Source organism: Moschus berezovskii, chromosome 6, assembly GCF_049115385.1.
Source record: "Moschus berezovskii isolate FMDL1 chromosome 6, NW_MosBer_1.0, whole genome shotgun sequence".
NCBI classification, from domain to species: domain Eukaryota; kingdom Metazoa; phylum Chordata; class Mammalia; order Artiodactyla; family Moschidae; genus Moschus; species Moschus berezovskii.
In genome coordinates, this window is record NC_142465.1 from 111,091,035 (window position 1) to 111,107,737 (window position 16,703).

The following is a 16,703-nucleotide window of genomic DNA, read 5'->3' on the forward strand; positions in this document are numbered from 1 at the left end:
GCGCCCCGCGTGTGCCCAATTCGACACCACTTGTGCTTTGGGAGCAAACCTGCCGGGTCTCCGTCCCGCGCAGAGTTTGGATCACAACTACCCTCTACGACCCCGATCTGCGGAGGCGCCGGGGAGTGACCAGCAAGGCGGGAGCAGAAGTCCCCCTCCCGCCGCTTCTCGGGGGCGGGGCCCACCTGTGCCCGGGGGCGGGGCCGGGCCGGGGGCGGGGCAGGTGGGCCGCGGGCGGGGGCGCGGGGCGGGGCGGCGCACCTGGGGAACCTCCTCGTGGGCAGAGCGAGGGCTGGCGGCTGCAAGCCCGCAGCCGGCGTGGGCAGGAGCCGGGGGCCGGGGCGGGCGGCCGGCGCGCGGCGCTGAGCGGGCGGGCCGGGGGCGCGGGGCCATGGGGGGCCCCCGGGCCGCGCGGCTCCGGCTACTCCTGCGCCCGGTCAAGCTGCTGCGGAGGCGCTTCCGGCTGCTGCTGCTGCTTGCGGTGGTGTCCGTGGGGCTCTGGACGCTTTATCTGGAACTGGCGGCGTCGGCCCAGGTCGGCGGGAACCCCCTGAACCGCAGTGAGTAGCGCCGGGGCGCGGGGTGGGGAGGGGCAGGGCCGGCGGCCCCCGCCTGGGGGTCGTGCCCCCCATCGCGGACCGGGTGTCCACTCGCGGGGACCCCAGGTGCCGGGCGCCGGCGGGACCCGGGCCACCCCGGCGCCGCTGGGCTTTCAGACCCGCTGCCGGAGACACGCGTCTTCGCGGGCTGGGTCCATGTCCCTCTGGGTCCCTCGGCCGCCTCCGCCAGGCCGCGCGCTCCTGTCTGCGGGGCCCAGACTTTGCTCCCCGCCGTGTCTCCACGGCTCGCTGGGTTCGCTCCCCAGCCGCGTTTTCGGGGCGGGTGGAGGGCGTTCTTTACTTTAAGGATATGGCAGAGAGCCACCCGCCGCAACCCCCCCAACTTCCCACAGGCCACTCCCCTCCTAGCCCCTTCCTCTTCCTCCAGTCGCCCACCTCCCCCTAAGTGGCCCCCTCTCGGGGTCCTGACCGCGCACTGTCCCCCGACAAGGGCTTGTCTGCAGCCCCCAGACCACCCTGCAGAATGGGCTGAACCCCGGACCCCGGTCAGGGCGCAGTGGGCAGCTCCGTGGACCGGACGGTGGGTGGATTCCTACTCTTCTAAGGGAGCCAGAGCCACTTAATTTTTCTGTGCCTCGGCTTCTTCCTAGGAAAACCGGAGAGGATTGTCTTGAGAGAGAGCTTTGCTTCCACAGGCATGGCTAGCCGAGGCGATTTTCAGTTTACTACTGATGGAGTGAAGTAAAAAATCCTAAGTGTCAGGACTGTGTGAAAGGTCACTGTGATAGTTGAGTTAAAGAGAATCTCCCAGAACTACCAGGTGTCCTTCCCGGGTCTGAAGGGTGGAGGTTTATAATCCCAGAATGTTGTCTGGAATTCTAGATAAACATCCCCCCTATTCAGGAAACCGGAGGAGCGGCTGGTGAAGCTCTGCTGAGAAGATGCTCCGAGTTCTTGTGTCAGCTGCTCTCCCCGGGGTTGGGCGTGGTGCTTTGCCTCCTCTTGTGGCCAAAGACAGGGAATTACTTGGGTCAGTAATTGAGCCGCTTCAGGATCGGGATAGATACTTGTGGCAGAACCTCTGCCTCTGTGGCCATGGAAATATTTCTGGCTGTGGTGAGGAGACTGGGGTTCCATCCCTAATTCTGCTGCTAACGAGTTGGAGAATCCAGGGGCAGGTGGCTGCTGCTCAGGCCAAAGGGGGAAGTTGGTCCCTTTCCACTTGGACTGGGTGATCTCCCCTCCTGAGCATTGCTGGGGTCCAGGAGCTCCGCACAGTGTGAGGAAGGGTCTTCCCAGCCAGGTCCGTGGCTCTAAGGAGGAGGGTGCTTCCCTCTGAAGACCGGTCTGTTGTCCTGCAGCTGGTCTTCCCTCCCCAAGCTTTGCTCTTCCCTCTGAAGGACAGAGTGGATGGACAGTCCCAGACCCATGGCCACTCAGAGCGACCCACGTGGGTGAGTCCGGGTGAAGTGTGGGTGGGTGGGAGGTCCGGGTGAGATCTGCCTTCTCAGTGTGACCACCATCTTGTCAAACTTGGGAGCCTGTGGCGTCCTCTGCACAGATTAAAACCAGAGGGGAAAGCAGTTGCTAGGTGACCTGAAGTGAATGGCCTCCCTTTCTCCTCCTCCACCCTGTTTTCCTCAAGAGCGCTTTCTCCTCAGAGAGCTGGGGTGCCATAGTCATACTCTCTCACACCTGCTCCCAACCTCTGTCTCCTGTTGACTGCCTCATCCTTCGCCATCCGTTAGTTCCTGGGTCTGTTTTCCCTTCTTGATGCACCATCACTCTCTGCTTAGGTCTCCTTATTCTTTGTTTCCTTTTCCAAACTGACCCTTCTCCCGAGGAATGTCCCCAGCTTCCTACTCCATAGTCAGGTTTCTGTTTCTCTAACCCTCGTCTTTAAGGGTCCTCAGGGGTCCAAACCTCCCCTCACCGACTCAATGGACATGAGTTTGAGCAAACTCCAGGAGATGGTGAAGGACAGGGAAGCCTGGCGTGCTGCAGTCCATGGGGTCACAAAGAGTTGGACACAACTTAGCCACTGAACATCTAGCCTCTTCTCAGCCTCTTGGAACTCCTCAAGGCCACCTGCTGTTAGGGTGGCTTTTCATGCCGGGCTGTCCCATCATACTCTTTTCTTCTTCTTTTAAAAGTTATTGATTTATTTATTTTTGGCTGTGCTGCATTTTCATTGCTGCGTGAGGACATTCTCTATTTGTGATGAGCAGGGGCTACCCTGTAGTTGTGTTGCATAGGCTTCTCCTTGTGGTGGCTTCTCTGGCTGCAGAGCATGGGCTCTAGGGCTACGGGGCTCAGTAGTTGTGGCTCTCAGGCTCCAGAGCACCAGCGCAGGCTCAATAGTTGTGGCTCCCGGGCTTAGTTGCTCCGGGGCATGTGGGATCTTCCCGGAGCAGGGATTGAACCTGTGTCCCCTGCATTGGCAGGCAGATTCTTATCAACTATACCACCAGGGAAGCCCTCTTCTCTTTTCTGATTTCCTGTTGGAATGAGATTTTTAGACAGTGGCTGTGATTTCTGGCTCCCTGTCTTTAAGAAGCCGAGACACCAGGCATTAAAGTCTTCTCCTGTCTTCTAGGTCTTGCTCCCAGCTGTGCCTCTGGAGGGAGAGTGGGGGAGGAGGACTTGGGAAGCAGAAGGGTGGGAAGAGGGCTTCAGGCCTTCCTCGCCGTATACCCTGGCACACAGCAGCAACCCGAACCCCATCTTGACCACCCTGCCTCCCTCTTGCAGTCCTGCCAACTCACCCCACCACCAGCCTTCCTGTCATCTGTAAGGCCCGCCTCCATTACCAGGAACCTTTCATTTGCCTGTCCCCGTGTGGCTGCCGCCCTGATCTGGCGCTGGGAGAAGTGTGGGGAGAGATGGCAGTTAACAGACTCCAGGGTGGTAAGGTAATGACAGGGAGCATGCTTCCTGCTGCTTCCCGGAGTAACCCCATGGTTTGATATGGGCGATGTGCAATTTGAGCTCCATATCAGAAAAAGATACAGCCACATGGGGAGTATCCAAAATCGTTCACAGATAGAAAAATGGGTCCCTTGAACAAAAGACAGAGAGCTGTTCACTTGCTCGTTTAAACAAATATTTGTTCAGCACATAGCTCGAGCGGGGCATTGTGCTGTCACTTAGATGTGGTGATGACTCCGTTACAGTTTCTGTCTCTCACAGCTTTCCCTCTTGGAGGGCGGTTCGGGTGCATGTATGAAAATGATCACAGTATGAGACAGCCATGTTTTACATGGGTAGAACCTACCCGTTGCTGTGACACCTGTGAAAATGAGACATGGCTCTTTGAACTAATAATTCTTGGAAGTGGTGACATTTCAGGAGAACTTGAGGAGTTGGTAAGACTTTAGCAGATGTGGAAAGAGATGTTCCAGGCAGAGAGGTCAGCAGAAGCCCAGACCAAGAGTCAAGAAGTTCGTGTTTCGGAGTGTTGGGCGTCTGGGTTTGGTGAAGGAGAATGGTGCCAGATTAGGTAAGACTTTTAATAACCTTAAAGGGTGGTGTTTATTCAGTAGATAAGAGAAAACAGTTCAAAGTTTTATAACTGAATAGGAGCAGGTAAGGAAATAGTGTAACTGTTTAACAAGACTGTATTTTGGTATGGATGGTGGTGCTGGGTCGGGGTGGAAGTTTCCATGCTGTGGCTGCATTGGCTTTTAGCTGCTGGGTCATGGATTGCCACTGGGGACAGGTCAGGGCTCTAGTGGGACATTCAGAGGGTCTGGGGCAGTCACTATATACCAACATGTTCATAAATATTCCAGTGTTTTGAGAACTGGCACAGCTGTACTGGTGTGTACTGGCTGAAAGCAACGCTGGACACAGGCTATTACTGGAAGTTAAGGAGTCCGTTCTGGCAGGTTTTAACGAGCCAGACCCATTTGTTCAGATTGGTTTAGCTTCGTCCTGCCCTAGGGCAGAGGTCTGGACTAGAATGGTGTCTAGGTTCTCTGATCTGTAACTGACCTGCTGCTGTGACCAACTTGATGCTGGAACCAAGCAGTCATCTCTGGGCACAGAGCCAGGGCTGAGCAATCGTGCGTACCAGCCTCTTTCCAGATCTCGCAAGGCTGGGTCCGCCATGTCCCCATGTAAAGGCCCAGTTTACCTGCCGAACCACCCAGTGTCCACAAGCTCAGGAATTCACTGGCTTCCACCACCCGAAACCTAAAACACCTCTCTCTGGCTGGCCTAGCAACTCCTAATGGACTCTGAGCGGACTGGGGAGGCACAGTCATAGAGGTCAGGCTGGCCCCGCAGCTCCTGGGGTCACCACAGCCATTCCAACTTGGAAGGGATGCAAACCCTCCAGTCATGGAGGTAACTCAGGGTAGAAGAGTAATCTGAGACGCAGACTGGGAGAAAGAGAGAAGCAGGAGAGACAGATGTGTGGGCTGAACTGGGATGCTGAGACTCGGAGCAGCAGACGCAAGTGGGCAGGGAAGCCCAGCTGCTCTGTGGCTCCTTGTCGCCCCTGGAACCTGTCCACACCGCCCGGGCTGGGCTGTCCCTCTGTCTTCTGGAGCCTCTGGCTCCTGTTCCTCTGTCCTCCTTTTGTTGTAGGACACAAGTCCTCTGTCTCTTTATGCTGCCATTCTGGCCATCCGGCTGCCACGTGCAACTTCAGATCAGTATCCTGTTCAGGGAAAATACTGGGCACTCAGATACCTCCTGGGTATGGATGGTAAGCTCTGAATTTCCAAGCACCTGATATTTTCCACTGGCAGATACTTTGTTTATCAGTGATGGATCCAAGAATAGAACCTAGGAATTCTTGCTCCTCATTCCATAATACATACAAACAACAATAACCTTTAAATGCAAATGAAAGGATAAGAAGGACGCCTTCAGTGCTTTTTTATTAGAAGTGTTTCCTTTGGACCAGCACGGTCTGCAGCAGGACTGGGGGATGCAAGGACAGGCACTCAGCTGTGACCACTCCTTTCCCTGGGTTTTGTAGTCCTCTTTGACATGGGCGCAGAGTCCTGGCAGCCTGGCAGGCCCCGCTCTCCTCCTGCCAACCTGAGACCCTTGGGTGGGCTGAGGCCCTGATCAGTGGTGCTGCGGATGCTGACTGTGTCCTGGGAGTCATGTGTCCAAGCAGCATGAGATCTTTGCAGTGGCCACTCCTGTGCTGGCTTGCAGAGGGGCTGGGCTGCCTGCAGTAGTTTTCCAGGCCCCAGAGGCTGGCCTTGCCCTCCAGCCTGGGCTTTATGGAGCGGAGCAGAGCAGCCGCCAGGACAGGGCTTGCTTTGGAACAGGGCCTGGAGGCTGCTCTTGGACTTGGCCTCTCACCGCCTGCTTCTCCACTGAGTTCCACCAGGCTCAGGGCCTTCCATTTAAACTTCCACGAGCACATTTCCTTCTATCCGAGGATGACGAGGCATCAGCTAGGCCAAGCATTCTGAGCTTTCAGACAATCCTCCTCGGACCTTGCGTATGGGTTTAAATGTTACCTGATGTGAAAAGGACCACTGGAAGAGCCAAGAGCAGTTTGGACAGGGTATGTAAAGGCCGTTGGGCTGAACCTGTCAGCGCATCTGAGCACAGCATGATGGATACATCTTTACATTTCTACAGACTCTTAGATTCCTACAAGTGCTGCACTGTGTTAGAAGTACCCATGAGATGAGCAAAAATGAATTTTTTAAAAAAATATTTATTTATTTGGCTGCACAGGGTCTTAGTTAGGCATGTGGGATCTTTGATCTCAGTTGCAGGATCTAGTTCTGAACCAGGGATTGAACCCGGGTCCTCTGCATTGGCCTGGAGTCTTAGCCACTGGGCCATGAGGGAAGTCATGAATTTTTTTTTTTTTAATCTCTGTAATATTTTAGTATGTGATTAACTTTTTATGCTAAACTTTTAAATTTCTTAACTACTGACCAACTTTTTTAAGAAAATAAGCATGTGAATTGTCCATGTGTCATGGAAGTATATTACATGTACAGAAAAATGCACATGTAAGGAAGCAACTTGATGAATCTCCACAGATTGAACATACCCGTGTAAGGAACACTCCGAGGAAGAAACAACCTGACCAGCGCTTTTTGTCACTACCATAAGCATAGAGTAATTTTTATACTTTATGGAAATGAATCACACAGTATGTGATTTATTTTTTAAATAGTATTTCCTTATGATTATAAAAATAATATATGTTCATTATACCAGATAATGGCTATGTGCCTGGACCATGTTAACCCCAATAAAATTATCTTTTTGTGCACTGAGCTCTCCACACAACTGATCCAGTAACTTAAGGAGGGGCCAACGAAGACCAGCACCTCAGTGCTATGCATGTAGCCCTGTGAGACTCTCCAAGGATGGGATCGAGAGACATCCAGAAATGTTTCTTCTGGTCTTTATTTTTTTCTTCCCATTTCAGAGATATAATTGAAATGTTAAAGTGTACATCTGATGGGCTTCCCTGGTGGCTCAGTAATAAAGAATCCTCCTGCCGTGCAGGTGACCTGGGTTGGGAAGATCCCTTGGAGTAGGAAATGGCAACGCACTCCAGTATTCTTGTCTGGGAAATCCCATGGACAGAGGAGCCTGGCAGGCTGTAGTCCACGGGATCGCAGAAGAGCAGGACATGACTCAGCGGCTAAACAACAACAACACAACATAACGATTTGATATATGTATGTGTTGCACAATGGCCACTCCCTTAAGTTCAGTTGACGTCCATCCTCACACAATTACAGTTTTTTCCTTGTGATGAGATCTTTTCTTCTGGTCTTGATAATTGAACTAGCCATGCTCTCTTGAGCAGTCCATTCGCTCCCCTTCTCATTGGCCATGTAAGTTGTACCGCCACTCAGGTTTCTCCCTTTGTGCTGGTTACTGGAAAGCTTCAGTTTTTGAATCATTTGGAAAAACATGTAAAAGATTTTATGGACTGCATTTTGGCATCAGTTTTGTGCCTATTTCTTTTCATTTTTTTCCCCTGCAACTACTCTAATTCATGTCATCTTATCTTCTATGGTACTTGAAAACCACAAAAAACTTCAGTATTTTTCTAGACTAAATCAGGGCATAAGGAAATCAGTAAATCAATGGGATATATAAAAATACGAAGAAGAAACTAACCATTACCTGTAACCCCACTACTCTGACATATAGATTGTTGAAAAGAAAAAATAAAGTATAATAGCTGTGATAACCAGATGCCTAATTCTGGAAAGAATTCTAGATTAAAACCCCCCAGAACCTGAAAATTTCTTTTCTTTTCTTTTTTAGTGTATTAAGGTATTGAAAAATTGAATGACAATTAAAAATAAGTTCTTGGGACTTCCCAGGCAGTCCAGTGGTTAAGACTCTGTGTTGCCAATGCAGGGGTCACAGGTTTGACTTCTGTTTGGGGCACATGCCATGTGGAGTGGTCAAAAAATAAATAGAAATTGATGCAAAAAAAGAAACTCCCGATGAACAAAAAATAATTAAAAAAAAATAAATTCTCACCTCCTTATATATGAAGAAGATATCAGAAGCTTGAAATTTACTAGCAAATGCTGGGACCTGAGTGACTGTCTTTGGGAATAATGACATAAATGTAAGGAATTTAATAAAGCTTGGGACCACTGACAATACTAATAAAACAACGCAGGGGATTGGACAGGAAGGCCAAGAATCTCAAGTCAGTCCTGTGGGTCCAGCCCTACCCGCTGAGGCCAGTCCAGGGAAGAGCAGGAAGAACTGTGGCTTCTGGATATCACAGACATCAGCGGTCCAGCGCCTTTACTAACATGAGAAAACAGGCCTGGGGAGGAGGTGGTATCTGCCTCCTACCCATTTCTTCTCTTCTTTTAAACCATTCTTGGGAGTTCCCTGGCGGTCCAGTGGTGAGTTAGGACTCATTCCTTTTATTGCCAGGATCCAGGTTTGATCCCTAGTGAGGGAACTGAGATCCTTCAAATGATCAAAGGTGGAATTGTGCTTTATGGCACCAAGACTGGGGAATAAGGCCTAGGGTGGGAAAAGGAGAAGGGAGGATGAGGGAATAGAGAAATGGCATTCCAGACAGACCAAGGGTTTTATATAGGCAGACCTCAGAGATACTGCGAGTTTAGATCCAGACCCCTGAAATAAAGCAAATATTGCGAGAAAGTAACTCACACAAAGGTTTTGGTTCCCAGGACATGTAACAGTTGAATGTATGCTCAGTTGCACCTGACTCTTTGAGACCCCTTGGACTGTAGCCCGCCAGGCTCCTCTGTCCATGGAGTTCTCCAGGCAAGAATACTGGAGTGGCTTGCCATTTTCTACTCCAATGGAATAGTTATGTTTACACTAAACTGTAGTCTATCCTGAGAAATCTGTATGCAGGTCAAGAAGCAACAGTTAGAACCAGACATGGAACAATGGACTGGTTCCAAATTGTGAAAGGAATACCTCAAGGCTATGTATTGTCACCCTGCTTATTTAATGTATATGCAGAGTACATCATGTGAAATGCTGGGCTGGATGAAGCGCAAGCTGGAATCAAGATTGCCAAGAGAAATATCCATAACCTCAGATATGCAGATGATACCACCCTTATGGCAGAAAGTGAAGAGGAACTAAAAAGCCTCTTGATGAAAGTGAAAGAGGAGAGTGAAGAAGCTGGCTTAAAACTCAACATTCAAAAAATGAAGATCATGGGATCTGGTCCCATCACTTCATGGCAAATAGATAGGGAAACAATGGAAACAGTGACGGACTTTATTTTCTTGGGCTCCAAAATCACTGCAGATGGTGACTGAAGCCATGAAATTAAAAGACACTTGCTCCTTGGAAGAAAAGCTATGACCAACCTAGACAGTGTATTAAAAAGCAGAGACACTACTTTACTGACAAAGGTCCATCTAGTCAAAGGTATGGTTTTCCCAGTAGTCATGTATGGATGTGAGGGTTGGACCATAAAGGAAGCTGAGTGCTGAAGAACTGATGCTTTTGAACTGTGGTGTTGGAGAAGACTCTTGAGAGTCCCTTGGACTGCAAGGAGATCCAACCAGTCCATCCTAAAGGAAATCAACCCTGAATATTCATTGGAAGGACTGACACTGAAGCTGAAACTCCAATACTTTGTCCACCTGAATGTGAAGAACTGACTCCTTGGAAAAGACCCTTATGTTGGGAAAAATTGAAGTTAGGAGGAGAAGGGGTCGACAGAGAATGAGTTGGTTGGATGGCATCACCAACTTGATGGACATGAGTTTGAGCAAGCTCTAGAAGTTGGTGATGGACAGGAACATGGTAATGGCATGCTGCAGTTCATGGGGTTGCAGAGAGACGGACATGACTGACGACTGACCTGAACTGAAGTGCACAGTAGCATTATGTCTAAAAACCCCTGCCTATATAGCTTAATTAAAAATACTTTATTGGTTGAATTCAGGAGGGGAAAAAAAAAGAAATTTTACTGGTTAAAAAGTGCTGGGACTTCTCTGGCAGTCCAGTAGTTGAGACGCCATGCTTTTCCTGCAGGGGGCCAGATCCCTGGTCTGAGAACTAAAATCCTACATGCCATGTGACATAACAAAAAAAAAAAAAAAACATGCTAACCATCATCTGAGTCTCTAGTGATAATCAGAATTTTTTTTTGCAATAGTAACATCATTTTTTAAAAAAGTAACATCAAAGCTCACTGATCACAGATCACCATAACAAATAAAATCATAATGAAAAAGCTTGAAATACTTCGGGAATTACCAAAGTGTGACATAGAGACAGAAAGGGAGCAAATGCTGTTGGAAAAATGGTGCCGACAGACTGGCTCAACACCCAACAAAGGTTGCCCTAAACCTTCAATTTGTAAAAAATGCAATATCTGCAAACTACACTAGAGCAAGTTATGCCTGTATAAATGCTCAGGAAATTGAGTGAGGTATAGTTTTCAATTCTTTTCTTTTGCAAATCTTGAATGGCTGAAAAGGTGATTTATTTTAAAACTTAAGTAAAAATATTTCTGGAGTATTTACTTTTCTGGGGTGCTGCTGACTAGGCAAAAAAGCATGGATAATTCTTGGAAAAACATATGGAATTTGAAGACAGGGCAGAGTTTGTATCCAAGCTTTATCCCTCACCTGGTGCAGGACTTTGTATAAAGTGTTTATTCCTTCTCAAGCCTCAGATGCTTCCTCTGGATAATGGGCTTCTGTGACCTCCCTGCAGAGCTGTTATGATTAAGTAAGACTCAGTGACCCTCACACATGTTAAGTGCCCAGTGAGACTCAACATATGCCTAGCACGTGTCAGGAGCCCAGAGAGTGTGGGTTCCCACCTCTTCCCCTTTGGAGTTCACAGTCTGATGGGAGTTAGGGAAAGGCTGGGTGGGAGTGTGTGGACATGGTCCTCAGCCAGCCCCCTTGCTGCCACCCCTCCAGCTTGTCAGCCCACGACACAGCCATGCCAAGAACCCTTTGCCATCGCCAGACCATGCATGTCTGCACCTGCCATCACCACCTTCCACCAGTCTTCTTTTTTTGATGGTTGGTGCTGCCTCCCTCCTTCCATCTGCACTGATGGGGTGGGGTGGGTTAGGAGTTAAGGATTTTGCTGAGAAGGAGAGCCATCTGGGGGCTGGACCGGGGCACCAAAGCTGAGCAGTTGGGCAATATGGCCCATGGCTCAGCTGCCCGCCCCCGAGCATGCTCAGAGGATGTCCGGGACTCGGAGGCAGCAACACTGGACTTAATCTCTGTTCTAATCCCAGCTTTGAAGCTGACTTATCACGGGTGCTTTCACAGGTCCTGTGTCTCTTGAGGGCTTCAGCTGGGTAATCTTGGATTCAGTGAGGTGCTTGTTTCAGGGGCAGGTTTGGAACCTCTCTTGAGTCACTGGCCAGGGGACCAGTCCATCCTTGGCCTTCGGGCCTTCAAGACTCAGTTGCCTGGTGGAGGGGTGGTCGCTGTCCCAGTGCTTCTGGCCATTTGGCCTCCAAGGTCACCCGTGATAACGTGGCCTCCACACAGGCAGTTGCTCCAGAGATTAAAGGCCTCTCTGCTGAGATCTCCTTACAAATCCTCTGATCCTCTCCTTTCCACCCTTCCTGCCAACCAGGATCCAAATGGATGTGTGCAGGCCTGTACACACGCATGCCCCCCGCCACCTGCCAGCTGGTGACCAGATCCCTCATCACCACCCCTGAGCCAAAGGTTGGCAGGGGGAGCGAGGACATGGAGGGAGTCCTGGGGAGGCAGGGCGAACGCTCAGTCCTGGGTCCTCTTTTGTTATATCAGCGAGCAGAGCGCTGGGAGTACATCTCAGGTGAAGGACTTCCAACAGCAGAAGGAGGGAAGTTGGACAGACACAAAGCAGGGCTAGAAAATTAGAGTGGGAAGTGGAGGCAGATGCATCTACCCCATATTTTAAATTTGATTCAGTGACTGCGCTTTTCATATGTGTGAGTTTTATTTGGTTCTATTTCTGATTTGGTTTCTTTTGTAAAATTGTTCTTCTCAGGACTTCTCTGGTGGTCCAGTGGTTGAGACTTTGCCTTCCAATGCAGGGGGTACAGGTTTGATCCCTGGTCGGGAAGCTAAGATCCCACATACCTCATGTGTGATCAAAAAAGAAAAAAGAAAAAACATAAAACAGAAACAATATTGAAACAAATTCAATAAAGACTTCAAAATACTGGAGTGGGTTGCCATTTCCTCCTCCAGGGAATCTTCCTTGACCCAGGGATCAAACTCACGTCTCCTACATCGCAGGTGAATTTTTTACCCACTGAGCCAGCTGGGGAGCTATATAGTACTGCTCTGTAATAGGTTTACAATATTTTTCACACAAATAATACATGAAAAGCAAGCACAAAAAATTTTTTTAAAAATTTTTAATCTTACAGTACAGTCCCTTGCAAAGTACAGTAGTTCAGTACAACAGCTGGCATACAGAGGCCAGCATCAAATAACCAGGGCGCAAAGAGTTACTAACTGGAGAAGAGAGAGGAGGCGGGAGATGGTGGAGCTGAAGGACCGTCAGAGACAGGAGACGGAGGGCAAGCTGCCCGACACTGATGGAATGCACACACATGTCTTTGAAAGTTCACAACTTGAAGGCTCATATGTGGGGACTTACTGTGATGGCTGTTTTTCCCTCATCGCAAACTTGGATCCTGAAACCAGGGTGAGGGGAGGACATCCTACAGACAGCCCCACGGGAATGCACCTCTGCCCCTCCCCCACTGCACGTTTTGTGCTCCGTTAGCATACTTCTCAGAGGCTGCCTTGCCTCTGAGTTATTTCTGTCCGTCTGTCTTCCTCCATGAGATTGAATTTCTCGAGTGCTGAACCTGGGCACTCCTGGTCCCCTTTGTGCAGAGACTTTTAACCTTGCAAGAATCTGGGAAAGGACCTGGAGACCCTCTCCCCAGAAATGTGTCTGCCCCTCATATTTTGAGTGCTATTTATGGGAGGTGCACAGGCCCCTGGCCCCTCTCTATAGATCCCTAGTTGAGAACTCTGCCTGAGTGCCTTGCCCGATCCCTGCACGTGTCAAGTTCTCAGACTCTGGTTGGCTTGGAGACATCCTCCCAGTTGAGAAACATAATACTTATTCACTAGAGTAAGTTTTTTAGAGGAAGTCTACCGTGAAGATCTTGCTTTCTTTTACATAGTTTAAATCCATCTCTATTTTCTCTTGTAGTCCCATTTTTGACTCAGGAATCAGCTTCACTGCTTAATGAGTCCCTTCTCTTCCTGTTATTTTGAACAATTATAGATATTATCATGGAGAAGGCAATGGCAAGCCACTCCAGTACTATTGCCTAGAAAATCCCATGGATGGAGGAGCTGGTTGGCTGTAGTCTGTGAGTCGCTAAGGGTCGGACACGACTAAGTGACTTCACTTTCACTTTTCACTTTCACACATTGGAGAAGGAAATGGCAACCCACTCCAGTGTTCTTGCCTGGAGAATCCCAGAGATGGGGGAGCCTGATGGGCTTCCGTCTATGGGGTCGCACAGAGTCGGACACGACTGAAGTGACTTAGCAGTAGCAGGTATTATCAATGAAGAGTTAGTCATTTTTTTTTAACATCACTCCTAATTTTCACAATTTGATACATACATTATGTTATCATAATGAGTGGACTCCGGGAGTTGGTGACGGATAGGGAGGCCTGGCGTGCTGTGATTCATGGGGTCGCAAAGAGCCAGACACGACAGAGCAACTGAACTGAACTGAACTGATGAAAGAGTTGGACCATAAAGAAGGCTGAGCGCTGAAGAACTGACGCTTTCAGACTGTGGTGTGGACTCTTGAGAGTCCCTTGGACCACACGGAGGAAATCAACCCTGAATATTCATTGGAAGAACTGATGCTGAAGCTGAAGCTCCAATACTTCAGCCACCTGATGAGAAGAGCTGACTCATTGGAAAAGACCCTGATGCTGGGAAAGATTGAGGGCAGGAGGAGAAGAGGGTGACAGAGGATGAGATGTCTGGATGGCATCACTGACTCAATGGCCATCAGTTTGAGCAAACTTCTGGAGATAGTGAAGGACAGGGAGGCCTGGCGTGCTGCAGTCCATGGACCTCAAAGAGTCGGACATGAGTTAGTCCCTGAACAACAATAACCCTAGTTGCAGAGACACATGTCAGTGGTAGAAAGAGAGCCGGGATGCAGCCCCGCTGCTGGGAGGTTTGAGGGAGTGTGTGTGAGCTCTGGGGCCGAGCCGCTGCGAGCGGTAGCTTCACGGAGTGCAGAATGGAGCTGGGCCTCCTCTCCCCCGGTTGGTCTTCCCTTGGACTCTTCTTTGGATGTGCTGGGTCTTGGTTGCGGTGTGTGGGCTTCTCTGGTTGTGGAGCACAGACTCCAGAGCACCTGGGCTCTCTAGCTGTGGCGCCCAAGCTTAGTTGCCCCAAAGTGTGTGGGATATTAGTTCCCCGACCAGGGATCAAACCCGCATCCCCTGCACTGGAAGGCCGATGCCTAACCACTGGACCACAGAGAAGTCCTTTCCCTTAGACACTTGACTGCTGCTCTCTAGGCTCATGCTCCCCTTCTGCCTGCCAGTCTTTCAGCCGCATCCCTTCCCTGAAGCCTTCCTTGTTGTTTTGTTGTTTCAGTACCAGCTGACCTCACCCTTTCTGGAATGTCCGTTGAACTATCTGAAACTCACAGCTGATGCTTTTCTTTGATTCCTTTCCTTCGTCTGGGTTGGTCTTGTGAATGCTGGCTTAGGTTGTCAGAGAAGTCAGAGGTGGCTCTGAAGTGTCTGGGTACTGCAGTGGCTTCACACTCCCCACGAACATGGATGGCTCCTGGGACAAGGCAGGTGGTCAGGCTAGAATTCAGCCCACACAGCCTTCATCAGGCCCAACTCTCCTCCCTGTGGACACTGCTATCCCTCTGCCTTCTGAAGTTGCTGTGGTGTCCTGCATGCCGCCTGCCACTGTCTTTACTTCTCCTCCTTCCCTTCCTCCTTTCCTCCTTCCCGTCCTTCCTTCCTTCTGATTGAGAGCAAGTCTCTGATATCAGACTGCTGCTGCTGCTGCTAAGTCACTTCAGTCGTGTCCGACTCTGTGTGACCCCATAGACGGAAGCCCACCAGGCTCCGCCATCCCTGGGATTCTCCAGGCAAGAACACTGGAGTGGGTTGCCATTTCCTTCTCCAGTGTGTGAAAGTGAAAAGTGAAAGCGAAGTCGCGAAGTCGTGTCTGACTCTTAGCGACCCCGTGGACTGCAGCCTACCAGGCTCCTCCGTCCATGGGATTTTCTAGGCAAGAGTACTGGAGTGGCTTGCCATTGCCTTCTCCGTGATATCAGACTACCTGAGTTTAAATCCATGAGCAGATGACTGAGCCTCAATGTGCCCAATTCCTAATCTATAAAATGGGAATATTAAGAGTAGTACCCACGTCATTGGGTTTTGTTGTGACAGTTAAGAGAAATAACAGTACTAAGTATACTGTATACTTCAGTTCAGTTCAGTTCAGTTCAGTCGCTCAGTCGTGTCCGACTCTCCGTGACCCCATGAATCACAGCACGCCAGGCCTCCCTGTCCATCACCAACTCCCGGAGTACACTCAAACTCATGTCCACAGAGTCGGTGATGCCATCCAGCCATCTCATTCTCCGTCGTCCCCTTCTCCTCCCGCCCCCAACCTTTCCCAGCATCAGAGTCTTTTCCAGTGAGTCAACTCGTCGCATGAGGTGGCCAAAGTATTGGAGTTTCAGCTTTAGCATCAGTCCCTCCAATGAACATCCAGGATTGATCTCCTTTAGAATGGACTGGTTGGATCTCCTTGCAGTATAAGGGACTCTCAAGAGTCTTCTCCAACACCACAGTTCAAAAGCATCGATTCTTCGGCGATCAGCTTTCTTCACAGTCCAACTCTCACATCCATACATGACCACGGGAAAAACCATTGCCTTGACTAGACGGACCTTGGTCGGCAAAGTAATGTCTCTGCTTTTTAATATACTATCAAGGTTGGTCATAACTTTCCTGCCAAGGAGCAAGCGTCTTTTAATTTCATGGCTGCAATCAGCATCTGCAGTGATTTTGGAGCCCAAAAAAACAAAGTCTGACACTGTTTCCATTGTTTTTCCATCTATTTCCCATGAAGTGATGGGACCAGATGCCATGATCTTTGTTTTCTGAATGTTGAGCTTCAAGCCAACCTTTTCACTCTCCTCTTTCACTTTCATCAAGAGGCTTTTGAGTTCCTCTTCACTTTCTGCCATAAGGGTAGTGTCATCTGCATATCTAAGGTTATTGATATTTCTCCCAGCAATCTTGATTCCAGCTTGTGCTTCTTCCAGCCCAGCGTTCCTCATGATGTACTCTGCATATAAGTTAAATAAGCAAGGTGACAATATACAACCTTGACGTACACCTTTTCCTATTTGGAACCAGTCTGTTGTTCCATGACCGGTTCTAACTGTTGCTTCCTGACCTGCATACAGGTTTCTCAAGAGGCAGGTCAGGTGGTCTGGGATTCCCATCTCTTTCAGAATGTTCCACAGTTTATTGTGATCCACACAGTCAAAGGCTTTGGCATAGTCAATGAAGCAGAAATAGATGTTTTTCTGGAACTCTCTTGCTTTCTCCATGATCCAGCGGATGTTGGCAATTTGATCTCTGGTGCCTCTGCCTTTTCTAAAACCTGCTTGAACATCTGGGAGT

General features: G+C 49.6%; 1 protein-coding gene across 2 annotated transcripts in view; it reads left to right on the forward strand.

Annotated features, from left to right (window-relative positions):
- Positions 1–298: 298 nt before the first annotated feature.
- B4GALNT3 (beta-1,4-N-acetyl-galactosaminyltransferase 3) overlaps positions 299–16,703 on the forward strand; it is a 103,304-nt gene continuing 86,899 nt past the window's right edge. For both annotated transcript variants that reach the window (XM_055396001.2, XM_055396002.2), the window contains exon 1: positions 299–560. In XM_055396001.2, coding sequence (XP_055251976.2) covers positions 392–560 — 169 coding nt within the window. In that variant the 5' untranslated portion in view covers positions 299–391. The remainder of the gene's footprint in view (positions 561–16,703) is intronic.